The sequence below is a fragment of the Jaculus jaculus genome, chromosome 14 (genome assembly GCF_020740685.1).
Source record: "Jaculus jaculus isolate mJacJac1 chromosome 14, mJacJac1.mat.Y.cur, whole genome shotgun sequence".
Classification (NCBI taxonomy): domain Eukaryota; kingdom Metazoa; phylum Chordata; class Mammalia; order Rodentia; family Dipodidae; genus Jaculus; species Jaculus jaculus.
The window spans coordinates 75,844,542-75,872,476 of record NC_059115.1 but is presented as its reverse complement, the minus strand read 5'-3'; the positions used below and the strand labels follow the sequence as shown (position 1 = coordinate 75,872,476).

General features: G+C 38.7%; 1 protein-coding gene and 1 pseudogene across 13 annotated transcripts in view; one reads left to right on the top strand and one right to left on the bottom strand.

Moving 5' to 3' along the window:
• The window catches only part of LOC123454767, a 63,167-nt gene that overhangs the window by 14,592 nt on the left and 20,640 nt on the right, over positions 1 to 27,935 (top strand). For 4 of the 13 annotated variants that reach the window (XR_006633476.1, XR_006633477.1, XR_006633478.1 and 1 more), the window contains exons 2-3: positions 6,334 to 6,395; positions 14,943 to 15,030. Coding sequence is in view for 9 of the 13 variants with exons in the window: in XM_045134125.1 (XP_044990060.1) it covers positions 26,794 to 26,893 (100 nt within the window). In the remaining 4 variants the exon portion in view is untranslated. Of the gene's footprint in view, positions 1 to 6,333; positions 6,396 to 12,241; positions 12,366 to 14,942; positions 15,031 to 23,916; positions 23,993 to 24,457; positions 24,571 to 26,673; positions 26,894 to 27,935 lie in introns of all 13 variants that reach the window. The other 9 variants (XM_045134122.1, XM_045134130.1, XM_045134129.1 and 6 more) reach the window with 7 other exon arrangements.
• LOC123454768 lies at positions 21,238 to 21,440 on the bottom strand (annotated as a pseudogene).

The following is a 27,935-nucleotide window of genomic DNA, read 5'->3' as shown; positions in this document are numbered from 1 at the left end:
CCAGGTTTTATGTAGTTTCTTCAGACAAATACAGACAAAAGATCAAGACAGGAAAGCAGGAAGGAAACCCAGTGGAAAACTATATTTATTCTGAAGGATCTCAGATCAGCAAGTTTTATAATGTGACTAACTTACATCACCCAAGCAATTGTTGATTAATTGAGTTGAGTAATTGTTTTTACAAATGGACCCAACCTAAAGAGAAAAATGCAATAGCTTATCAATCCTAAAGTGTTATCACTTTACAAAATACAAGTTACGATATGTTTGAAGTTATCACATGTTGAAATCCTAAGTTTAGAAAAATAGTTAAATGCAGTAATGATCATACATCCATTTAATTTAAACCCAACCATACATAGCTCCAGTAACTTTAAAATCTAGTCCACAACCTACCAAGCAGTAAATAAATAAACAAATTATAGTGTGTTCTAACAGTGGAGTATTACTCAGCAATACAAATGAGTACAGTGCTGTACGCCATGGAAGAATGTCAGCACTGTGATGCTGAGTAAACCATCCTGCAGAGGGAGGACGACCATTCGGGACATGGACACTAACACAGAGTCACAAGGACTAGGTTGCCAATGAGAAGGGGGTCAGTTGGCAGGAAATTCAAAGATAAGCCAGGAAACTTTGGGGAGTGCTAGATATGTCATTATTTTGATTGTAGAGACAGTTTCACAGATGTATACATGTATAAAAATTGTATGCTAAATGTGAACAGTTTGTTTTATGTCACTTTTTCATCTCCATAAAATTATAACTGCAAAGGGACAATTTGGAATGGATGCAGCATTCTATCCATTAGCAAAAACAGTCACACCGTTTGGGGTTAACTGGGAAGTTAGGACCATATTCAACAGAATGTAAAGATAGAAGGATTCAGATTGTCCCCTTTATTCTACAGTCGATGTATACGAACTTTGGCTTAATTCTCAGTCCTTTTTCATGTGTTTCCTACTAAAACAGACACATTCCTGAGAGTAGTACACCAATTCTAGATTCTAGCTCGAGCAGTGATACCATGGGATTTAGGGTAGGTGAATAAACCCCCACTGTCAACACCACATAACAATCCTCTGAGGCAGAGGAACCCTGAGTAAACCTTCGTCTTGAGACCTTTACCATGACATGTGGTTTTATAGTAGTGTGTTGTCTTAACACCTCCAAAAAGTTTTATCTTCCTTTTACTACTATGTGTGTGGTTAAAATGGAGTGTGAATATGGGTCAGTGGGGACAGTGAAACAAAAATTTATTTTGTATATTTTTGTATATTTTTTGTATATTTTGTATATTTGCCTCAGGTAGCAAAATTTTGTTCAAGAGGCTAGGGAGATTGCTCAGTGTTTAAAGATGCTAGCTTGTAAAGCCTGCTGGCCTGAGTCCAATTTCCTAGGCACCCATGTAAAGCCAGGCAGGCATTCAATAGCAGTAGCACGAGACGGTGCCATGCTTGCACACACACACACACATATTGATAAATAAACAATGAGGTAAGTACTTTGTTTGAATGCCCAAGTTACAGAAACGTCACATTGAGTCTTCTCTGGAACAGAGCACAGCTAATTGAAACATCCAGTAAAGTGTCTGGTGTGGTCCAGAGTTAAGGGTAGGGAAAACACCAGGCTGTTGTTAGACTGGTCTCATTTTAATTATGGTAGATGTTGTATTTATCTTTTATAGCTAGAGGTTAAGATATATAACTTGAGTTTAGTTTTCATCTTAATGAGGAAATAATGTTAAAGCACCTCAGAGACTCAGGTAGACGTCAACAAGCATGAGGGAAAGACTGGCAGCAAATGGAATATATGTGCAGATTGACATTTCACTAAAAGAACACTCCTAAAACTTTAGGTCTATCAAACATATGACAGCAAACTGAATTAAAATCCAACATGTGAAATCTATATGTAAATGTGGAAACATGTATGTCTTATATTACCCAAAAGACAATTTTTTTTATCTTGACATTATGATTTAACTGTTTTACTCTGATTTTAGAGACAATTTAATATGTGTCAATGAACAACTTTTAATTTATGGAGACATGATTTTTATTAAATTTTTTTTTAATTTATTTTTTATTTGAGACAGAGAGGAAGAGAGAGAGAAAGTGAAGAGAGAGAACAGGCACGCCATGGCCTCCAGGCACTGCAAATGAACTCCAGATGTGTGCACATTCTTGTGCATCTGGTTTACATGGGACCTGGAGAATAGAACCTGGGTCTTTAGGCTTTGCAGGCATGTGACTTAACTGCTAAGCCATATTTCCAGACTACATTTCATTTTCTCAATGCCCTTTTTTTTCTTTTTTCTTTTTTTTTTTTGTTTTTGTTTTTTTGATTTTTTGAGGTAGGGTCTCACTCTAGCCCAGGCTGGCCTGGAATTCACTATGGAGTCTCAGGTGGCCTCAAACTCATGGCGATCCTCGTACCTCTGCCTCCTGAGTGCTGGGATTAAAGGTGTGTGCCACCACGCCTGGCTTTTTCAATGCCATTTTAAAATTTTGGCCAGAGTTAATCCTCATACCTTATTGATTACTGTATGTAAGATTTGCAATAAGACAAATTGCCATTGAACTGGACATAAACATATAAATGAGGTTTTGTTGAAATGTAGTTAATTTCTGTATCTCAACCTTTATAAATTCCTGTGGGTATGACTTCTCTATTTTTTTCAAAATGGATGCCACTTCCCAAAGATAGAGAGATTCAACATCTATTCCTTTTCCTTTACACTTTCCACAGCTCCTCTTTCCCCATTTCTGTCTTTATTTTTCATTCTTTTCCTCCTGTCACTTCATTATCAGTTAATAATGTCTATTATTGTGAATGCCAGCCAGGGGCAAAACATTGTCTTAACAAGGAAAAGGCAATTGGTTTAAACAAGTCTCCTTACTGTTTTTCTTTCCTTACCACTGGGGATGTCAAACTCACAGCCTCTCATTTGCTGGGCAAGCAAATGACTACTGAGTTATGTGTCCAGACTCTCCTCACCATTGCCCCATGTGCTTGGGCTTAACAAGAACTTCTCAACATGTATTGGCTTCCCCTCTTTGTAAAGTGCTCATGATATTGTTTTCTTTTGCTACTTCTTTGCTAAGGATTTTCGCTTTAACTAGGATCAGTTGGTGGACAAAGCAATAAAAAAGATTTATAAGAAGTCTTGAGACTGCCACTCCCTGTTCATTTGATAAGCACATCTCTTCCCTTCAGACTATGTAAAAAAAAAAAAATCTAAAATCAGTATGTTTGTAAGACAATACATAGACTATAGCCCTAAGCTCACCTTCCTGGAGCTGGGGTCACTCTGCAGGGCCACCTGGGATTAAGATGGAGCTCTTCCCCATCTGAATCAATCTGAACGTTCACTTGCCACTTCTTGTTCACATACTCAGCAGACTTCTCATCCCTCCCTATTATTGTTTGACAGAATGCATAGATAGACAACATATTTATGGAATTCATAGTCACACTCCAGATGTCTGGTATTTTTTTTTAAATAGTTGTATTGGCCAAAACCTACCCTGCCCATCTTAACGGATTTGTTATAGAACTCAATAGGAATACCTGTGTGAGATGATTTTACTATTGATAAGATCTGATGAAAATGTGATGGCTTTGTTGGAAAGAGTAGAGGACTAGAAACTGATGCTGTGTAGCCATGCTAGCCAGGTACAACCTGGGTGGTCTGGACCCTTCCTATATATACATTTGTAACTACTGTTGTGCAGGCACTGTGTTTTTTGTTTTTTGTTTGTTTGTGTTTTCCTCCTGGGGAATCAAGTCACCAGGTAGAGTTGATGAGTTGCTAATCCAAGGGAAATGTGGGGATAGTTGTTGACACATAATCATTTAATATGGAAGTCTAATGAGAAGGAACCTTGCCTTCTCAGAAAATATGTGAAAAAATATCTATGATCAAATCAGGTAGATGATATCTTTAAAAAGTACTATCTTGGTATTAAATTTCCCTCCAAAAGGTAAAGGCTTTCCTTATTCTTTCATTGATCCATTGATTCAGTAGCATTAAGTCACTTCCCGATTTACTGTTGTAAATCATTGCAATTAGAATGGACTTATTAATTAATGAATAATATAATCATTATTAATTACTTTTAATTTCAGAGCATTTCATATAATGTGGCCCATAACTCTTCATCTTTAGAAAGATAGAATTCAGAGTTACCCCTGAGGACAGAAGAATCCACAAAAGCAGTTATGGGCTGGAATATCTGAACAGCTCTTATACATTTTTATGTTTATCTGCCTGCATTATGTTTACTTTCTAAAAGTTAGAAAGATCAATGTAATCTCAGAATTCTATTTTGTACATTTCTTTTATTTATCATCATATTGATCAATGAATATGATGACACTCATTGTTTTAAAATTTACATAGATGGTAACATTTGGAGAGACAGATAAATTTGTTGAATTTTATTTAAAATTTTATCAAATAATCGAGAGTTGTTAGTTTTTCTAAATCTAAGATTTGTTTATAAGAAGTTGATATGAATTTCAGACTTCCAGAGTCCAGAGGCAGAAACACCACTGTCAGAAGAAGCTGTTTCACTTCCGTAGACCCATAGCAGAGAGGCACCAGTAAACTAGCCAGAGCTCGAACTGCTTCTCCACTGAAGGTCTCCTCCCCCAGTGACATACCAATTCCCCGGCACAGCTCTGCCCACGGGGGACAAGAACAATCTTAATTTAAAAAAATAAAATCCCTGCGGTGAGCTGGAGAGAGGGCTTAGAGGTTAAGGTACCTTTTTTTTTTTTCACTTTTTCTAATTTTTTATTTTTATTTATTTATTTTTCATTTTTATTTTTTATTATTTTATTGTTATTATTATTATTATTATTAATTTAATTTATTAGTTTTGTTTTCAGCAAATACAGGCAGTTTGGTACCATTGTTTAGGCTCATCTATGATCTACCCCCTCACATTGGACCCTCCTTGTTGATGAAAATGGGTCGTGCATTGTGGAGTTAGCCCACAGTTATTGGTACAATAAATATCTCTGCAAATCATGAACCAACATGTGACTCTGACATTCTTTCCTCCCCTCTTCCGCAAAATTTCCCTGAGCCATGTTGGGTTCATTTTTGTTCTGCTTCAGTGCTGAGGTGTTGGGGGCCTCTGAGGCTCTGGCTCTCTGATTTGGTAGGAGTTGATTTTTCTCTGTGTTGATCTCCTTCCCCTTTGTGCTGGTATCCGGTTCACAGGAAAACATCACCCTTGCTTGTTTCGCCAATTGTCCTTAGTTTCAGTCGGGGCCCTTTTGAGGTATGTTGGGGCAGCTCTCTCCTTAGGATCTGCATCTATCTGGAAAAGAGAAGCAGATTCTCCAAAGGAGAGTAAGTTAGCACCCAGAAAATTGAGATAACACTTACTTTTTTGATAGACAGTTTGATAGGTGTAGGCCCTCTTATACCCCGTGATTGATGGTAGCTTGATATTGTAGAGTGGGCTTGTGTTTGGGTATGGTTCTGACTTGTTTCCCAGCTCCAGCTAAGGGTCTAGTACCACTGAGTGGATCAGTTAGCCAAATCAAGAACAATTGGTTCCTCACCATGGCTGTGTGCCACTATTGCACTTGTGTGGGCATCACATCCGGTTATTTGTTGCTAATTAGGTTAGACATTGAGTTGCTTGGACAGATATTGGTCATTTCCCCCAGTCGCCCATGTAGCACCTTCTGGCACTAGACACGCTGACTGTCTGGGGACTGACTCTCTCCTGGCTTCCAGCCATGGGTTAAGGCACCTTTTGCAAAGCATAAGGGCCCATGTTCTACTTTCCAAGCCACACATAAGCCACATGCACAAGGTGACACAAGTGTACAAACTCACACATGTGCACAACATGGCGCACGTGTCTGGAGTTCGATTTCAGTAGCTGAAGGCCCTGGCACACCTATTCTCTCTCTCATTCAAAAGAAAAAGAAAAAAATTGCTGAGGCCATGGGGGACATACATTTACATTCAAATCATTACAATTGGAAAACAAAACAATATTTCAATTTATGCCTAAATAAATGTATTGGAATATTTTATTTTTATTTTTTATTTTATTTTATTATTATTTTTTGAGGTAAGGTCTCACTCTAGCCGAGGCTGACCTGAAATTCATTATGTAATCTCAGGGCAGCCTTGAATTTACGGCGATCCTCCTACCTCTGCCTCCCGAGTGCTGGAACAAAAGACGTGTGCCACCATGCCAGGCTTGGAGTATTTTAGAAATTACCAATTTACATGTATTTGATTTATCTAAATTACATGTTTTGCTATAAACACTGTTTATCCATTACTAATTATTTTTGCAGGCTCTTTACTGTTCTATCCAAAGAATAACAACACATCATGTCAATACTTCCTTTAATAAATGGTAAGTAGCAAAAATCAACTGTACGGAAGCCTGTTTGGAGTAAGTACGATTATACTATGGCAAAGGCTAATGTAGCTTAAACAAACAGAAAAAGCAGAGACTAATAGTTGGGTATGGGATAAAAGGAAACTCCTTTGTCCTTTTTCTATTAGTATGAAGTTGAGTTAGAAGAGTTAAAAATGGCATGTTGTTAGAAATAGAGTTTACCTAGTTCCCCAAATAGCTTATTCAGTTATTCCCTTCTATTGACCACTAATGGCTCAAGCTAATAAACTACTACATGATGCAAACTTAAAATATGTTCTCCCACTTCTTGAGACTGGGTAGCTCAAACAAGGTGGTGCATTACCACGTTTTAGGTGGCAATGTATATAAACCAGTAGATATATAAATGGTTCATTAGAAACAGTCTGAGATAGACTAGAGAAGTGGCTCGGTTAAGGGTACTGGCTTGTAAAGCCTGCTGGTCTGGCTTTGATTTCTTTTTTAAAATATATATATATTTTTTATTTATGAGAGAGGGAAGGCGGGGAGGAATGGGCATGCCATGGCTCCCAGCCACTGCAAATCAACTCCAGATGCATATACCACCATGTGTAACTGGCTTATGTGGGTTCTGTGAAATTTGAATCTGGTTCCTTAGGCTTTTCAGGCAAGCACCTTAACCACTAAGCAATCTCTTCAGCCCCCTGGGTTTGATTTCTCAGTACCCATGTAAATCCAGATACACAAAATGATGGGTGCACCTGGAGTGGATGCCCTGGCATACCTGTCCATTTTCTCTCTCTCTCTTTCCCTCCCTCTCTCTGGCTCACTCTCTATCAAATAAATAAAAAAAATATTTTTTTTAAAAAGTAGTCTGAGCTGGGCATGTCATATACTGTGATCCCGACAGCTTGGCTCTCAGAGTTAGGGGAATGTCTTCAGCCTAGGAAAGCTGGCATGAGCCTGTCTCTAACAAAGAAAAGCCTATGCAAGAAATAGGACAGTCAGCAGACTCTTACCCATGTCTCTTCAGCTCCCTGGCTTGTGTTAGTTACCTTCAGGCATTTCAGTGGTTGATGACATTTGGTCCTCGTTTTACCTCAGAATTTGGCATTACTTCTACGATTCATGGGTGCGCAGCTGCCACCCATGTCCACGTGTGTCGGATCAGCCCTTGGTCTTCACAAGTCCTCTCTCCTTGATGTAGCCTTGCTGCATCTAGTTCTATGGGTAGTAAGGCCTGCCACCCTGTCAGATATTTTACCATAAGTGATTGGCCAACTCAGAGAACTAGGAAATTTATTTTTATACTTAGTTGATCACCTGAGAAGCCAATTTGCAAATTTCTGAATAAAGTGGTCGGGGACTATATGATTCAGAATGTAGCTGGTGGCCAAAAAAAAAAAAAAAAAGTGGCAATATGATGTTTAAGACATACTGAAGAGGGACCCAACAGAATGACAGATTGGATTAAAGGGTGAGAGGAAAGTCATGGATCAAACTTTATGCTAATTTAAAAGCTGAGGGTATCTGAAGCCCTGTTTTAAAATGGAGAGCACAGGAAGAAAAGGAAATTTGAGTCCAGAAGTGAGGATGAATTCAGTATCACACAACTGAGTCTGTGTGTAAGGCCTGTGGACTGTGATGTCTCCTGTGTAGTTACAAATAGAGTCTTCAGATCACTCAAAAAAAGTATCTATGGTTGAGACATATGTCATTTATTTATTTGAGAGAGAGAAAGATAGATAGAGAGAGGGAGGGAATGAATGGGCATGCCAGGGCCTCCAGCCACTGCAAAGGAACTCCAGATGCAGTGTCCCCTTGTGCATCTGGCTTACAGGGGTCCTAGAGAGTCGAACCAGGATCCTCTGGCTTTGCAGGCAGACACCTTAACCACTAAGCCATCTCTCCAGCCCCATTGAGGTATATATTTGAGAGCAGGTTAGAGGGGAATAAATAGTCAAAGACATTAAAGTCAAGAACTCTCATAGGAGAACTGAAACCTATTGGATCCATAAGAGGCTTCTGGTGAATATTGTAAGTAGTATTAGTGAAAGGATAGGAGCAGAAGCTGTAATTCAGAGAATGGGCAAGAAGACTGCAAACCAAGGCAGTGGAATGCCACTCCTCTACCAAGAGAGAGAGCAGCTACACTGTCCTCTCACCTCAGGACTAAGAAGCAGAATGACTTACATGCTCTTGTGTAACACTCTAAATGAAACCTCTTACCTCTCTTCCAAAGCCGTCCTCTGTCCTATCTTCCTAGATATCTCTGTTGATATAATTTGTTTAAAACCATATATTAGGGTTGGAGGGATGGTTTAGCAGTTAAGGTGTTTGCCTGCAAAGCCAAAGGACCCACGTTAGCCAGATGCACAAGGAAGCGCACCTGTCTGGAGTTCATTTGCAGTGGCTGGAGGCCCTGTCATGCCCATTCTCTCTCTACCTCTTTCTCTCTCTCTCTCTCTCTTCATATATATAATATATATATATATATTAGACAGCATATCAAAAAGCCCAAGTAGTGGCTCTCAAGCAATGTAACCACAGGGGTTCTCAATGATCTGAAGCTAATCCACTCCTGAAAAGATGACAGAAGGCCATTTTTAAAAAAATAAATGTGTTATTTACTTATTTATTTGAGGGAGGAGGCAGATAGAAAGAGAGAATGTGTGAACCAGGGTCCCTAACCACTTCCAATGAACTCCAGATACATGGATATGCATGGGGAATCGAACTTGGGTCCTTAGACTTCACAAGTTAGTGCCTTAACCACTGAATCATCTCTACAGCCTGACAAGGTCAAATTTTTTGTATAATGCTCAAGTGTTACAGTAATTTAGATGGGAGAATAATAATGCATCTTTGTTACCTGTAAAAACTCCAACCAGTTCTTTTACATGTCAGTAACACATGCGTAAGCATCTATATGATGATGCAATAAGGACATACGTCATATAAAGCTCTTTATGCTTGATTGTTCAACATTAAATGAATCCTCTAATAGACATGCTTATGTTAATGAAAGGTGGTGTCAGGTAAGAACTGTAATCCCATTCTATATTGAAGTGAATATATATTTAATGTAAATGAATATAAAATAATATGTGAAAATTCATATTGATAAAATTATTAAACAAAGTAACATAAGAGAGGCCTTAAGAAGTAGCTGCTCTGACTGAGGTTTGGTGCCTGAGAGACTAACACCTTTAGATGGGACAACACCCTTCTTTCCAGAGACTATCTGAGATATGACTACCATGTATTCTGCATCCTTTTATACAAGCCCCTGAAAACTAAATGTACTTTCACTGTAATAATTATTAGCTAAAATATTAAACTTAGGCTCAATGTTTTAAAAAGCTGCCATTACTATTAGTGGTGTATAGATCTGTGGTGTAATTTGAGAGTGAATTTTTTTAGGGCACAGGAACCAAACTACAGAAGTACAATAGTAGTCCTCAAGTGGGAACGATTCTGTTCTTTAAGGGACATTTGGGAAATTCTGTGAACATTTTTGTGTATATGAAAAATAGAAGCCAGGATTGCCACTAAACGTCTTTTAACGCACAAGGCAGCTGAGGTTGAAGAACCCTGAAGGGAGGTTGAATTCAAAGGTGTGCTTTTCTACATGGGTGATAACAATCAAGTAAGTTTGAACAGAGTGGAGTGACAAGTTATGTTCCTCTGTACAATCGGCTGATATATGGAAATAAAGAAAGGGTGGTAGGGCCATTTGTTAATTATAAAGATGGAGATTCTTGAATGAAACATGAAGAATTTGTAGTTGTAATGCAGGAAGATGTGGTGAAAATGGAGATTGAAGATTTGTGAAGGTCACTATATGTGGGATATCTTCAAGAGGGAAGAGACTGGCATCATTAGAACCCATTAGGCATGAGAGCAGAGTAGTCCATGCCACAATTCTATCAACAGAAATATAGAAAAAGGATAAAATCAAACTCCTGCTCCTGAAGAAACCTCAGTTGAGATGAGGAACTATCATTGACTATTACAGAATTGTGACCTGGAATGATTCAATGTTATTACCTTCAATAATTATCAAATGGATCTTTCTCCAACAATGCCAATAACTATAGGAAAATGAACTGGTTTGGGTAGGAAATATGAGAAAATAATATTTAGTTTTGAACATGTTATACTTCAGATATGGCTAGGGAATCCAAATATATGAGATGATTTTAAGGATTGCAAGAGTTTTTATCTGTTTCCAGTGAATTCTGTTCTTAAAGCATGTTAAGCTTTTCAACTGTTAGGTCACCCAACATATCTGAGACCTAACTCTTCAATATACCATACAGTTTACATATACAATCTCTTCCAAGGAGTTACTAGAAAGTGCTACTTCTTCACTTTATGGATGACATAAATGAGGTTTAGCAACCTGACCAAGGACGTATAATTACTGAAATATAGTAAAATTGAATTGAATATCTTCTAAGTCCTGGACTTTTGTACTAATGTGATTTTCCTTTAGTATCCAGTGTATACACCAATTGTTTCACATAATTCCCTATGACCACATATTTATTGAGTTTAATAATAAATTTCCCCAGTTATGCATACTTTTAAAATATACTTTTTCTTCTTTGAAAGTTAATAACTGCCAATGTAGAAATTTTGGAAATACAAATTTGTAAGTCAAGAGGATAAAAATCATGAACAATTCTAGCATCTAGACAAATCTACTCATAGATAACTTTTAAGGAATAATTCACTTTTATTATTTTTATTTTTCTCTACATATGGTTTTGCTGATAAATAAGGATGTTTCTAAGAGGAAGCATGAAAAATTGGAAAGTGGAGATGAAAGAAAAGGTTGGCACACAGGTAGAGAATTAACTTTCAAATGCATAAAGAAGCTTGTGTGGCTGAGGGTGGAGAGAGAGAACGGGATGAGGGTAATTTCTAGAACCTATTTTTGCCCAAGGAGCACTAGGAACTTAATAAATCTTAGTTCATCTGTCATCTCAATGCTCTGCTAATGACAAGATTAAATTGAAGCTGCACTTTCTTGAGTGCTTATCATTTGCAGGCGCAGTACGACAAGCTTTACCCACATTATCTCATTTTATCCCTGAAGCATATTTCCAACTTACAGAGGAAACTCAGGTCTAAAGAGGCTTTAAAAAGTGGCCCAAGTTCAGTGCATAGTAAGTGGGGCAGTGAGGTAAGGAGTCAAAGGCAAATTTGTCAGGCGACAGAGACAGCGTTATTACTGTCTGCACTGCTGCCTCCTCTTGGTGAAAAAAATCAGACGTGTGGAAGTACATCATCCAGAAAAGGGAGTCAGAGAGCACCTGGGCAGCTCTTGGGCTCCCCAGTATGGGGCACCTCATCATTTCTCGTCTTATATTCCCTCCTGTGTGTTTTTTTTTTTTTTCATTTGAAGGAGTAGTGGGGTTTGCATTTGTCCCCTGAAATTTGATTTAATCCTTGAGCTACTGGATGGGTTGCAAACAAATTGATTACACTGGGAAAACACAGTTTGATGGGCGATTTGTGATTATCATGTGTCTAAAACACACACTAGGCCAACAGTAGTTGGCTGAATGGCTAAAGATTATTTCCTTATATTACTGATTAAATGTTAAGCAGTGGAATCCCACTGAAGTTTACCAGTTATTTATTTCGAATGACAGAATACCAATAACATTGGCTGGCCAAAATTACTATTGCCTACAATGGTTGTAAAAGGAAGGCCACCGATTTTAGAAAACAGACTGTTACATCTTAAAATTGAGTAATTGCAAATGGCCATAGATGAGCTCAAATTTAAAGTAAATAGGTGTATTTCTCTGTTTTTTAAGTAATAAATGAGTGCATTTTCTATCCCTTAGTGAATCTGGGACTGCTTTGCTTATCTGTGGAAGAGCAGACTCCTGTAAGGCTGGAGGCAGGTCACGGAGTTTACAGGCAAGCCAAGCCTATGCACTCACAGACATATTGGCACATCATTGTTGGGTAATAGTCTGTGTTTATTCTAATGATAAATGGTTCAAAGTTACTGTTCTCTGGGGTCTTCAAATATAGGAAGATATTTATCTTTTTGGAATTTTAGCCACACTACAATTAAAATGAAGTGCAATCAATAAAATATTAATGCAGGTATGCCTGAAGATCAACTACTTAATGGTGATATCCACATCTATCATTCTCTAGCTTCCTGAAAGTCAATATATGGCAGAGTCAAAGAGTTAACTAGCAAATTAGAAACACTATGCCCATCTAATTGTAGGTCTATTATTAATTCCTTAATAAGGTACATGTCATTGATGAGAAGTAATGCTGCTCGGTCTTTAGAAACCCTTTCATTGGACTGGCTCGTTACCTTGAAGTCCCTGAACATTATACTTAGTACTGTACCTCAGCACAACACTGTAGGAAGTGGACAGGATTACAGGATGCTAGACGCACATCCATCCCCACGAATGCTTTCATTTAGATTGGGAGTTCTGGAGATCATTACCACCCAGTTAGTGATGGAGCTAGACCTGGAATCCCGGACGTCTAATTCTTAGACCACTGGTCTCCAGAATACCAAGTCACTGACTCCTAGTCCAGGCGATGATGGCTCAGGTCCAGGGTGGCTCTTGGTCCTTACTGATGCTCATTAATTTCACATCTACGGGGTGACGTGGGTTAGGTTGATTAAGAGTAGCAGCGGCAACCTTCAGTCACTGAAAATCCTATCGCCCAGGGTAAGTTCCACGGGGAGTCTCAAGACTGCCTTTGGGGAAGGAGATCCACTTCCTTCTTAGAAGTGAGAGTCTCAAGAAGCAACACCAGCTTTGATCTTAGGGAAGGTTCTGCCTTGAAGACTTAGGCAGATAGATAGATTTTTTTGGAGTTCCTATGCAGTAAAATGGATTATTAGAAAAATACTGCATCTCAGCTGACATTACTGTGTTTTATGTTGGCTGTGGAAGTGAAAACAAAACAAACAAAAATGAATGAATTTTCCTATTAATCTTCCTTCCATTGCCCCTTTCTATGTAAGTCAGCTTGAATTACCGTTTACTTCCTGTTAGATAATGAAAAAATTTTCAAGCATTGTAACTCTCATACCTGCTGCAATGAAGACCAAGTGAATAGTCACCATTACAGAGTTTAAAATGATTAAGTCTGACATTAACAAAACTACATTAATTCTTTATTAAAATACATTGACTATGGCAAACTGATCGCCAGCATTTGCCTTCAGCTTTGGGAAAAAAAAATGTTTCAGCTGATTTAATGACATTTTTCCATGTGATTGTTAAAGGTCTTTTACAGCAACCAAATCAAGTTGACCAGTTGGGTTCTCATTCCTGCTCTTATTCACACCTCCTCATTACCTTTTCATGTCTGAACAAGTTACCCAGCGTCTTGGAGGACAGAGAGGAGTCTGCTCTTGCTGCAGGATGTTTATTTCCACTTTTTGAAACACTAGGAGAGAAATATACATCTTTCTCCTTTGTGTGTCTGCAAATGAAATGACTGCTCTGTACTATAATAAACTCTTACAGCTAGAAGACACCTTGGACAAAATTCAGCCTTTTTTTTTTTTTTTTTTTTGCCCCTGGGGTGAGGGATGTGTACCATTAGTGTGTATAAGAACATTTTAGGAAGCATATGGACGGTGAATGACACAATTGCAAAATTAGCGTCTTTTCAGTTTTTTTTTTTTTTTCCCTTTGACTTCTAATTATATCAAGAAGAAATTCTCTGTCTGGTGCAAACAAAGACAGCGCTAACACTTTTATCTCCTTTTGAAGGAACAGAAACCACGCCTCAGGCTTGGGGTCTTCAGCAGAAGTCTGTGCAGAGCAAGAATGTAATAATACTGTGTGGTTTATGTTAACTTAAAAAATTTAAGATGACCATCTGTGTGGATGGAACATTTTAAAAAATGGCATAGACAAAAAAACTTCTCTTAAAATGCACTCAAAAACTGAAAAAGGAATGATTTAACATATATATTAAGCATAGTGAGTTATGACAAGGCAACTTCTGCATAATGGCTGTAGATATTGACATGATTAAAAAACAAACAAACAAACACAAGGTGGGCTGGAGAGATGGTTCTGTGGTTAAGGCACTTGCCTACGAAGCCTGATGACCCTGGTTCAATTCCCCAGTACCCACATAAAGCCAGATGCACAAAGTGACACATGCATCTGGAGTTCCTTTGCAGTGACTGGAGGCCCTTCGTGGTCATTCTTTCTCTCTGGAAATAAATGAATACAAATATTTTAAACAATGAAAATTGCTAGATGTTTCTTTTTAAATTGGGAGGCAGCTTTAGGGATGAGCAGCTCTGGGAGGTGGAAGCAAAGTCCTTCATTAGGCTGATGGGAGTCAGAAGCCCACAAAGCAAGACAGCCCTGCAAGCCACAGGGCCCCTGCATATAAGACGTCACCTTCTCAGTTCATGGTTTGACTCGTGTCCTTCAAAGTCACCTTTTGCTTTTTTTTTTTTTTTTTTTTTTTTTGAGGGCAATATTTGTTAAGTTTGAAACCAGTGACAAATGATTTTTTTTTCACCTCTATATTTGCTAGGACTGACTCCACAAGTTGGGGAAGAGGAAGTGGAGACAGAGGAAAAGCTTAGCCGGGCCTATGGGGCCCGAGTTTGAAGAGGGAGAAGGTAAGAGATGGCTTCAATGTAGAAGTTAACTTAAAGCTCAAAGCTACATTAGGGGTAATCCCCCCCTCTTTTGAGGGTAGTTTGCTAAAACAAGTAAAAATTCATTCCACTTTAAATTGATAAAAAGTCTTGAATTCTTAAAGTTGTGACTACAGTAACTTTTTTTTCATTTTTAAAAACAAAAACATGTATATACTTTTTGAAATACAAAACTGAATTTTTCCTAGAAATTAAGAGAAAATTGTGTACCTTGCAAGGCTTAAAATTCAGCTTTGCAGTTTGAGAAAAGCAATTTCTAAGTTTTCCTGAAACTGTCGACAAAAACTATTTCTAAGACATTTGAAGAGGCAATTGAAGCAACTTTTTCCCGCACAGTGGCTCACACTTCTCAAAGGCACTGGCTGCTCCTTCCACGTGGCTGACTATTGATTTAGAAAACAGTGCGCATCTCCTCGTCCACTTAACTCTGGCTACCCGACGCTTCTCCTATTGGAGCAGGGGAAGGAGCGCAGAGGAGGGCGGTGGCAGCCAGCTGGTTGTCGATTGACTGGTGATGAAGACCTATACCATGTATGGGAGGAGGTAAAACAGTGTAAGACGGAGAATGTAGTTTTTTTTTTTAATTTTTTTTAAATACCTTTTTGTCCAATTTTTATTTATTTGAGAGCGACAGATACAGAGAGAAAGACAGATAGAGGGAGAGAGAGAATGGGCGCGCCAGGGCTTCCAGCCTCTGCAAACGAACTCTAGACGCGTGCGCCCCCTTGTGCATCTGGCTAACATGGGACCTGGGGAACCGAGCCTCGAACCTGGGTCCTTAGGCTTCACAGGCAAGTGCTTAACCGCTAAGCCATCTCTCCAGCCCCGAGAATGTAGTTTTAAAGCAGTAGCCGGATAGAAAATAAATCTCTCTCTCTCTCTCCTCTATGTGTGTGGGTGTTGGGGTGGGGGTGACTGAGCCCAGATTCTTGCAACGCTAAAACAGTAGTCTACTACTGACTACATCCCCAGTCCTTGGCCCTGACTTTTTCATTCCTGATTCAGAAAGCCCAGCCGAATGGCCTTATTTCGGGGAACATCATTCAATGCACGCTGTGGGCTCTTGGAGGCAAGCCTCTCTTCTGCTCCTAGCAGAGCTGGCTCTGCTGCTCCTTGTTTTCATTTTCTCTCATTGGTTCATGAGCGGGCCTGTATCTGACACTGACTTTCCAAACAGAAGTAGGTAGGACAGCCACACTGTGAGTCACGGGTGATCCGTTTTCCCAAGGCTGAAGAATTCTTCCTTATGGAGCATGCCTCCCTTATGACCCTGCCACCCACACAGAAGTGACCATCCTGCTCTGCACATTGGTCAGGACCTCATTATAGGTAGTCACTCACTGGAAGTGTGTCTGTAACGTCCCTGAAAAGAGGCCTGGTGGTAAATGAGAAGTCAAGCTACTTGTGGGTGAAGAGTCACTGAGCCTCCTCAACAGTCCGTGCCACTGGGAGCCACGCTGTGTTCTCAGTAGCTCCTGGTTACTGGGGACTCACTTTGAAGTCCATGCTGACCTCAAAATCAAGGCAATCCTTCTGTCTCAGTCTCCCAATGACTTTGCTTGTTTTTTTTTTTTTGTTATATTTTTCTTTTCTTTCTTTTTAAAAAATACTTATTTATTTATTTATTTGCAAGCAGAGAGAGACACAGAGGAGAGAGGCGAAAGGAGAGAGAGAGAAGAGAGAGGATGAGCATGCCAGGGCCTCTAGCCACTGCAAATGAACTGTAGATGCATGTGCCGCCTTGTGCATCTGGCTTTATATAGGTTCTGGGGAAGCAAACTCCAGTGGTTAGACTTTGCAGGAAAGCACTATAACTACGGAGCCACTTCTCTAGCCCATGATTTTTCTTCTCTTTGTGTGTGTGTGTGTGTTTGTGTGTGTGTGTTTTAATCCCCTTTGAGGCAAAATCTTGCATAGCCTAAGTTGACCCTGAACTTGCTATGCAGCAGAGGCTGGCCTTGAACTCCTGGGTTTTCTGGCCTGGAAAACAGACATGCATCATCATGTTCAGCTATGACATCTTTGTTCTTGATTAGAATTTTCAGTTTCTTTATGTGTATTGCAACTCACTCTCGCCCCATTTCATGAGTAACAAATTCTTTCTTTCTTTTTTTTTTTTCAAGGTAGGGTCTCTCTCTAGTCCAGGCTGACCTGGAACTCATTATGTAGTCTCAGAGTGGCCTCAAACTCACAGCTATCCACCTTCCTCTGCCTCCCAAGTTCTGGGATTAAAGGCATGCACCACCATGCCTGGCTACAATGAATTATTTTTTACTGATTTATTAACAAGTCAGCACATAGCTTTCATATAATTGGAATAGACATCAATGCTCAGCTTCCCATTAAGACATGTTTTTTTTTTTTCTTTTTTTTCCCTCTGCAGTGCAGTTCCTAGTATTATTCCTTTTCCTAGCATTCACCCTTTCCAGGTAAATTTTACACTACGATCCTGTACCTGCCTATCATGGTCACTTATTATGGCAGCACAACTGTCCAGTTTCACAGAGAAGCAACCAGAGTAAAGAAAAGAGCTTTAGTTGAAAGCAGAAAAACCTCAAGTTAGTCATTTGGGAAACTGAGTCTTGGGGCTAGAAAGATAGCTCAGTGGTTAAGGCAGTTTCCTGCAAAACCTAACGACCTGGATGTGGTTGCCCAGGACCCATCCAGATGTACAAAGTGGAACATGCATCTGGAGATTGTTAGCAGTGGCCGAAGGCCCTGGCACGCTCACTCCCTCTCTCTCTCCCCTGATAAATAAATTAATTTTTTTTAAAAAAATCATAATGAATATATTAAATCTTTTGATCAAAAAATATCTCTTTTAGAGTTTCTAAAGCCTAATCTCTCCCCTTTGAAATCAATCATCCATTACTTGCCTTCTGCTTGTTTTATCCACTCATCAAATAAGGGTCACATTATTCAGCTAAGCGAAGCCTCTTGTCAAGTTTTATTTTTCTCATGTGGTCAACAGCACCCACACCTTCATTCCTTAATCAATCACAGATTATCACATTCTTTATTTTCTATTATTCTTTAAGCAGAAAGAACTTTAAACAATTTTCAAAGAAAGCCACTATCAACAGAAAGTTTAGAAATTGACTTGTAAAAAATTAAACATTTTGGTGAAACACTATGAATTGAAAATGTTATTAGATTATTGGTTTCATCATTTTGTGGGAGGAGGTGTCCAGGAGCATATAATAGAGATCTAACACAGAATGAACGAAGACCTTGGAATTGCTTGGAATTTAGTTTGATCAAGGCAACTGATTTTCTCTGTATATAACTCTCTCTTTTTTATTAGTAGTGCAAGGAGATAATTATAGTCAAATAACCTTAGCTCCCAGAGATTTAAATTGACTTTAATAATATTGTGTTTGATTTTTGTCCACTCTGAGAGGACAGGAACATGACCTTCCTGGCTAAGAGTAATGGAAAATTGTCTTTTTCATCTTTGCTTGGAGAAATTTTTTTAAGAAGATACTAACAGTAACAATAGTTTACATTCCACTATAGGAGGGAATTGAAATCTCAGAGAGGCGGTTATGCTCGTTAAGTATTCACGATTAACATATGCTTGTGTATGTGTTACATTCTAGTTTCACTCTACAGATGCTTAACACATACAGATGAATGTGGGCCAAGTCTCAGAGTCAGAGCAACAAGAAGCCTGTGGTAGGAGAATTAAATACAGTAACACGTTTTAGCCAAAAAAACAAGAAAGAGGTCATGGAAGAGACCGGTTGGATATCGTCCTAGATGTTATCTAGCGTAAGAGACAAGCAGGTCATTTCATATGGAGGGAATAATTACTCAGAGATACCAAAGTGTGAATGTTGAATGTTTTACATTCAGAAGGTAAATATCTCAAAGTGAAGATGAATAACAGCTGGTTGTTGAATTCTGAAGAAAACCTACATGGGAGTCAAATACTATCAATAAAAATTTTCAAGAAGTCTTGTTTGTTTTGACAGTGATACCCTTTTAAAAATCTGTTGTTTTTTAAGTGCTTTGGTAACTGCTTAAATAATATGTTTACAATGTTCCTTCTCCTTAATCTCCCATGAGCCAGGGAATTGCTAGTGGAGAAGTGATTTGACAAAGACCTGGATGGTAACAAATTGGCTACTGTCTTTCAAAACAAGAGGGAGGGGCTGGAGAGATGGCTCAGCAGTTAAAGTACAGGCCTGCAAAACCACAGGAGCCTAGTTCAATTCCGCAGTACCCAAGTAAAGTCAAGCATGCAAGGTGCCACACGTGTGAGGAGTTCCTTTGCCGTATCTGGAGTCCCTGGCATGATCATTCTCTTTACCTCTTTGCATATGCCTCACTCTCTCTCAAATAAATAAATATAATTAAAAATAAACACAAGAGGTAGGGGCTCAAGCAAGAGTAAGTTCTAAGATACTAGAGGAAATTTATAGTCAGTAAAACCTAACCTGAATGGGTCTAAACATTCAGATTGATTGATAATGTGTCTTAAAATTCACACAGAGCTGGCCATGATGGCGCATGCCTTTAATTCCACCACTCGGGAGTTGACGTAGGAGGATCTCCATGAGTTCGAGGCCATTCTGAGACTGCATAGTTAATTCCAGGTCAGCCTTGACCAGAGAGAGACTCTACCTCTAAAAACAAAACAAAACATAACAAAACAAAAAGTTCACACAGAATCATACCTATGATGCAGGAATCTGTTGATATGAAAGTGGAGGCATTTTTTTTTCAAACCTCAGGTAACATACCCAGTATAATCTCTTCCAGATCTGTCCACTTTTCCTGAGAACTTGATTTGTCTTTACAAGTGACTAAACTCCATTGTGTGTATCTGCACAACTGCTCTATCCATTCGTTCATCAGTTGATGAGCATCTAGGCTGATTCCATTTTCTAGCCATGAATAAAACAGCAATGAACATGGATGAGGAAGTGACTCTGTAGTACAGAGCCCTTAAGGGACATGCCCAGGAATGACACAGTTTGGTTCTGTGGCAGATCTAGTTTTAGTGGTGCATCAGTTTACGCTCCTACTAATAGTAAGTGAGGGTTGCCTTTTCCCAAAACCTTTGTTGGCATTTGTTGTTATTTGTTTTTTGATATCCATTCTGACTGTAGTGAGATGTAATATCAAAGTAGTTTTAATTTGCATTTCCCTAATGATTAAGTGCATTGAACACTGTCTTAAAGTATTTATTAGGCACTTGTATTTCTTCTTTAGAGAATGCTCTCTTCAGATCTGTTGCCTGGGTTACCTTTTGATAGCCACTTTCCCATTGTACATTATGCTGATGTGTTATTGGATACTGTATCTCAGATACATATGCATATGTGTATATGTATATATGTACACATATGTGTATATATTTATATATGGCTAAAATTTTTATGCATTTTCTTGTTTTATAGTCTCTCCAATTTTTTATTTTTATTTTTATTTTTTTGGTGTTCCAGGTATAGTCTCACTCTAGGCTCGGCTGACCTGGAATTCACTATGTAGTCTCAGGGTGGCCTTGAACTCATGGTGATCATCCTACCTCTGCCTCCTCAGTGCTGGGATTAAAGGTGTGAGCCACCACACCAGGCAGTCTCTCCACTTATATTATGGGATGTGTTGGGGACAGGGGAGGCAAGAGGCAAAGGGTGACAAGAGGGCAGCAGAAGATATCAGATGAAGGTTCCAAAAGTTCATGCAACGGGTGCAATTACATGGTCTATGAGCTCATGTCTACAAGATGGCACAGGCATTGTTTATACTTTTAATAAGACCAGAGGTAGAACTTGAAGTATGAAACTATAAGAAAATTTCAGAAAACCTTAGGTTAACACATTCACTGGCTTGCCCAGAAATGATATTTTTAATGTATTTGAAAGAGAGAGAGTATGGAAATATCACGGCCTCCAGCCCTGCAAACAAATTCCAGATGCATGTGCCATCCTGTGCATCTGGCTTTACATGGGTACTGGGGAATGGAACCCTAGGCTTCCAGGCTTTCCAAGCAAGTACCCTCAACCACTGAGCAACCTTTCCAGCCCTGGAAATATATATATATATTTGTAATTGTTATTTATGGAGAGAAACTATTCCTTAACCCACATATTTACAGTTCCAGAACACAGATCAATGACAAAACTTTTATGGAATTCAATGCAATGAAACTATATTCCAAAATCATTTTGCACCCTGAACACTGGCTCTGTTCCTCTCCTCAAAATCTTCCATGGAATCACGATTGCTGTAGAAATCTGCATACACCTTCTTTCTTTGTTCAGCCACACCAAACTTACAGGAAAATGCAACTCCCAGATATGAACCTGCGGATACCTGGCCAGAAGACCTCGCATCTGAAGTTTTGCCAATGCACCAGAAGCCATGGTGGTAAAAGTCTTCAACACCAATGTCCTGCCCAGAGGATGGAGAAGTGGATCCTGGAAGCAATTTTTGATCAGTGCTGTGAACTGAAATTTTGTGTTTCCTTCATCTTTGGAGCCCTGGCCCCTAGTGACTGAGATTTGGGGACAGGCCTTTGGGAGGTGCTCAGGTACTCAAGGTGGGGTCCTCATGGGTGAGTGGATCAGCAGCCTTCTAGGAAGCAGGTGATCTCCCTGCCTCCACATTCACACACGGGGTGTGAGGATACAGAAAGAAAGTGACAGTCTGCATGCTGAAACACTAGCCATCGGCAGCAACAAATCATCTAGCAAGTAAAATTTTGTTGTTCAAGCCACCTAGGCTATGATATTTTGTGATGACAACCTAGGCAGACTAATATAGCCAACATATTTTTTTTTCTGGACTTTTAGAAAGTTGTGCTTTTTTTGTCTGTGATATTTAGGATTGCAGTCATACATGTACACATTATAAGATATGTTAAATCTTTTTTGGGGATTATTTTTCAAGAAGCCTGAAATGACTTTGGGTTTTTTATGACTAACTGGTAAATCAATATGCAACAGCGGGAAATCCACTTTGTTTTAAATTTTCATTTTTTCCCCCCAGAGAACATATTTAGCAGTCTCTGTGCCAAAAATTTTGTCATCACTTCAACAAACTGTGGTTGGTCCATGCACATGCATAAATTCTCTCAGTTTCTCTGTCTTTCTCTCACACACTCCTTCAGTATTTAAAAGATGGTTATTCGAATTGCCATGGGTTGAAATTTGTGTTTTAATATGTAATGAAAATTGAGAAATCCTTACATTTTATCTCATTCAAGCGTCCTATGCAAGAGCTAGGCTTGGTTTAAACAGGGTGGTGCTGTGAAGTAGATTTCCTGTCTAGTGAGGAGACGTGTGGCGGGACTGACACACTGAGGAGTGAGCTCACGTTTTGCTGCGGCTCCATGTGGCCGCCTTTCCTGTTCTTTCTAATTTAGTCTGAGCTTGTTTCATCATCTCCCTTCTGTGCAGCTTTTCTGCTGTTTTCTCTAATCCTTCCTCTCCTTAAAGAAATGGTCTTGAGGAACAAGTGCCCTCCTCCCTCACAGGGTTACTTCTATCCAGTGGTCTTTGTGATGGCATCACAGCTGCAGCATCCGTCACTGGAATATGTGTTACTGCCCTGCTAGTTCTCCATGGCAGCAGACCCTGCTGGTTCCACATCAGAACTTCTAAATCAAGGTCCAAGGACAAATAGTTGCAAGGAAGGACGTACTCGTTGAACAATGTGGGCCTAGTCTTCCTGATTGAAATCACAGGCTAACAGAAGAGAGAATCGTATATCTTTGGCTGTGAACCCGTGACCTGGACATGAGTTCCAGCACCTGTTAAACACCCCACAGCAATTCTAGCCTTAAAGTGATTCCTTGCTGCTCGTTTGAAAATGGACATTAAAGAGGAGAAAAAAAGAACAAGCTAAAAAGCAAGTATGAACTAAAGACCTTTAGAAAATCGCTCTAATTCTTGCCCAAGCATGCTCAGTGAAGAGACCAACTTTACTGAATAAAGTCTTTATTAGAATGACTTCTCAGAAGAACCCTTACTTAAAAAAAAAAAAAAAAAAAAAAAGCTCCACAGTCAGCAGAAAGTGATTTAGGACAAAGATGGTAACTAGTCCACACCTTTATGCCTTTCTTGCCCCCTTTTTTGATTGAAATTTGGGCAAAATAATGTCATAGTATTGTGAAAGAATTCTGAGGTCAAAATGCACACCCATAGCCTATTACTTGAAAAAAAAGTAAGTTATCATTCTGAATTTTAATGTTCATTTATATAAACAGGTAACAAATGTCTACTTTACATCAATGTTGAAAAGGGCTGGAGAGATGACACAACAGTTAAGTATTTGTTTGCAAAGCCTGATGGCCCGGGTTCAATTCCCCAGTACACATCAAACAAGATGAACAAAGTGGCACGTGTGTCTGGAGTTCATTTGCAGGGAGTGAAAGGGGACCCTGGGGTGCCCATCCTCTTCTCTCTCTAATATACTAAAATATTATTTTTTAAAAAGTACTACACAAAACTTTGCATGTTGCTTTCATAATATTTGGTGTTATTGTCATCTGTTTTCCTTTTTAAAATTAATTTATTTTGTACAGCTCTATGTACAAATATAGCATATTTTGATCACATTCACCCCATTACTTTCTCTCCTTTCCTTCCCACTCCTACTAAACACTTCTGTCTTTCTGTTTTTGCAGCTTTTGTTTGTAAGTTTAGATACTACTTTATTAGTTTCTGTACTCAAACCTGCATAGTTCTCCTCTGCCCCTCTCTGTGTGAACCACGGAGTGTAATTCAGGCTCCTTGCATGAGCACGGGTCAGGTGTTATTTACCAAAGCATGGTCAGCATACATGTGGTCACACCGCTGAACAGAAAGCTCACCATGGCCCGGCAACCCCTGTCAACAGCTTCTCCGGGACGGACGGGGCCCCTTCGGCTCCTGCCTTATGCACGGGGCACCACTGACTGACCAGCCTCATGCAGGTAACCATGGCAGCTGTGAGCACACTAGCAGCACTATCGTGGGATTGCCTATTTTTATTTGCCAGTAATTTTGATCTTATATATTTAAGTACTTATGGTGTTAAAGTTTTGCTTTCTGTCAAATTAGGTGGATGATTTCCTTAAGTTTTTCTCTTTTTGTTTTCTTAAAAATGCACAATCTGCATGTGTTCTAGCTTGCTTAACAGAGATTTAGTGAATAATAAGACATTATATTAAAAGAAACTAGTGACAGGGGACCACTCTGTCTCTATTTGATCACTCACAGTATGGATTTGACTGTTCATGCTGGAATTGGAGGTCTTTAAGTATTGCTAACAGTACATGCAATAATAACACACCTTCAAAAACACGAGCTATTTGGGTTGACAAATCATTAGATTATTACAAAATTGTATTGCTCAACACTACTTTCCTATTCAGATATATGAATGGTAAATTATTTAGAAATTCAAGTACTACGAAGAAAATAAACATATACAAAGTCATGGCTGAGCCTCTGGGAAACTTACAACCCAGGAAGAAACATTGAGCTGACCAACAACTGTGCCTAATCAAAGGTGTGTAATTATCTTTCAAATTGACAGAGATTTTTGCATAGTCTCTGAAAGCATTTTCTCCTTCTCACTTTATGTTTCACTCACTATGCATCTTTATGGGGTATATTGTGATATTTTGATATTTTGGTACATTTATACATTGAGTATTAATCAACTCAGAATACTTGATTATCTGTCATTTCAAACAGTTACAATGAGATAAGAGCATTCAATATTCTTTCTTCAGGCTGTTTTGAATTACATAATATAATATTGCTAGCTGAAACACCCTCTATATAATAGAACAATAGAATTCTTTTTCCCTGTCTGGTTGTAGTTTGTACCCATTAACTGCCCTTCAACCTATCCAGCCTCACCTGTACCCTCCCTGGCCTCTGCTAACCACTGTGTTTCTGTCTACTTCCATGAGATGTTTTTCAAGACTCTTTATGAATGAAATCATATGATATTTGTCTTTTAGACATGTTTAAAACTGTTCTGTCAAAGAGAACAAATAGGAGGAAAGGAACAAGTAGAATTAAAATGTGTTAACTGCATGTTACATGACAAGCAAAGTATCAGGCAAAACACATCTTCTGTTCCTAAAAGTAATACTGTATGTAGATGGTGAAATGCTGCCTTCTTTGACTGAAAAGAAAATAAAGGTGATAATCTGAGAAAAGTGAAGCTACATAGTTCAAGATCACACACCCAGTAAGCAATGAAGATGGGACTTTAATCATTAACAAAGTGAGGGTAGAAAGTGTGCTTTCTTTAAATTGAAAAAGCTAAACAAATATTTCTCAAAAAATTAGATTATTTTTGGTCTTGAAATTTTCTTTTCTGTTGGGACCAGAGTCAGTTGAATTCCCTCCCATCAGCCCAGGAGCCATAGCTATTCTTCAGATGCACATAACTGAGAAAACATATCTTAGCATTATTGGGCATGCCATACTTTAGGTGAGAGGACCAATTTGACAGAGAGGAAGGGAGAGGGTAAAGGAGGGGGAGGAGAAAGAAAAAGGCAGAAAGAGAAGAAAAGGGAAAGTATGGGCATGTTAGAGCCTCCTGCCACTGCAAATGAATTACAGAAGCATGCACCACTTTGTGCATCTGGTTTTACCTGAGTAAGGGGAATTGAACCTGGCCATCAGGCTTTGCAAGCAAATGACTTTAACAGCTGAACCATATCCCTTCTTCCACCATTTCTTAATATTTACTGTCCAATGCACAAAAATTCATCTGACAGTAATTTATTTGTACAGAATACTCTAGTTAACTCATAAACTTTATCTTTTATTTAACAAATATGAGTGATTATTACTAATAATCCCTAATTAATCAAGGTTTTATTGTTGCTGTTTGTTTGTTTTGAAACAGGGTCTTATGATAACCCAGGCTAGTTTCAAACTCCACTGTCCTCCTCCCTCAGTCTTCTGGGTGCTAGGGTTATAGACATGAAGCACCATACCCAAGAAGCGCCTATCCCTTATCTGCCTCTTTCTCTCTCCCCTCTCTTTCTCAATAAATATTTTTAAAAATTGGAAAGAAAAAAGTGTTCTTGGAAGCACCAGCTTGTGTCTTATTGGTCAGAAGCTGTCACATGACCACTCAGTACAGGAAGGTTATATTGTGCTTTGGAATATAAAATTTAGAAGAAGAAAAAAGAAAAAAAAAAAACAGGAAAAGAAAGAGGCCTTTCAAAAATGTCAAGAATTTTAGTTTTCCAGGCTCTGTAAGAGAAAAGTAAGTCAGAGAGCGGCTGTGAATGGCTTTGAGCGCTCTTTCTGATCCTCAGTGACAGACATAGGTGGCTACCAGTCAAGCAGGGCTGTGTGATGACACCAAGGCGTCCGCATCTTTCCTTCCTGCCTGTGAGACTGTCTTCCCTTTCCTCGGCCTTTGGAGAAGAGATAATTATAGCACTGTGTGTTCATTTTGTGAGATAATGCATATACTTCACATGATGCCTGGCATACTTTAATAAACATAAGCCATTATAAAAATTATATTGATTAGTATTACGATTAAGCATAATACCCAAACTTCTACCTGACTAGAAGTCAACCTTTTCACATTATTTGTATATTTCCTTTAAGTTTTCAAAAATAATGTTTATCCTAGGAATACCCATCTGGAGCACTGCATATATCCTTTGAGAAGGTGCCCCATGACATCAACCACAGCAGAGGCCGATGGTGATACTGGAGGAAGCCCACAGCTCAGGGAAGGCTTGGAGCGTACATGGCTGGGTTCCTGAGCACCGAGCTGTTAATCTCGCCTCTGGAGCTGGATGGAGGCCCAGGCTGCCTTGAAACACTGAGCGATGCCATGCCAATTCAAGGCAAGGTCTTTATTACTGAAACTCTCGCATAATGACATCTCCATTCATGTGAAAACACAGGATGCATTTCAACTGTATAAAATTGTTTATGTTCATCAGAAATGTTATTTGTCTTAACAAAGTCTGGTTTCAATGAACCAGCTATGTAATGGATATTAAATAAACATGGAATTTTACATGTTCATAATATTGGGTTTCTTGTTGTGAGTTTGATGGACTATACTTTCAAGCACTGTCAGTTCATCCTTATTTACAAAGAAATGCTTGTGTGTCCTAGTGATGCAGTGACTAGCTTTGTTTTAAATAAGTCAACTTTTCTATTTAATGTTTAATGTGAAACTGACTCAAAAATGTTCTTTTAGGGCACATTTACATTTCTTACTGAGTAACACATAGTATACTATTTTTAACTTAGTACTGTGAGTTATCTAAACCAAACACATTCTAATTCTGTTTTTATTGTATTTTTGAAAGATAAATAATTTATAATGCACTAATAAAACTAAGGAGCTCATATTAAAAGACCTACTAAAAATGATCTATGGAAATTGACTCTCTTAAAAGTAATTTTGTAAAATTATTTCATACAAAATTGACTTTCTTTTATGAATTCTTGACAACAGATATAAAACACAAAGTTGAAAGTCCTCTATCTTTCTTCATGCTGAGGATATATAAATGATACTTTTAACTTTATGATTTTTGTGTTTCTTATAAGAAAAAAAGCAGAGGCACAGTAAACATTTTACCTTAACATGTCAGCTTTCGGAGACTATTTAAGATGCAAGTCCTCTTCAAAGTATACCTGGTCTTTTGCAACTTTGAGGTTATTTGTGTTTACTTGTAGATTTAGTTATGGAATGTTTGTGCACTGACACTGAGGGAAAGGAATGCTTTCTGGCAGTCAGGGATTAAAAATAAGTATGATCCCATATTCCTTCTTTCTATCATCTCTCTCTAAAACAAACACCTTGAAGGTGTATATATGGAGAGAGAGAGAGAGAGAGAGAGACAGAGAGAAGCAGAGATAGAGAGAGACAAC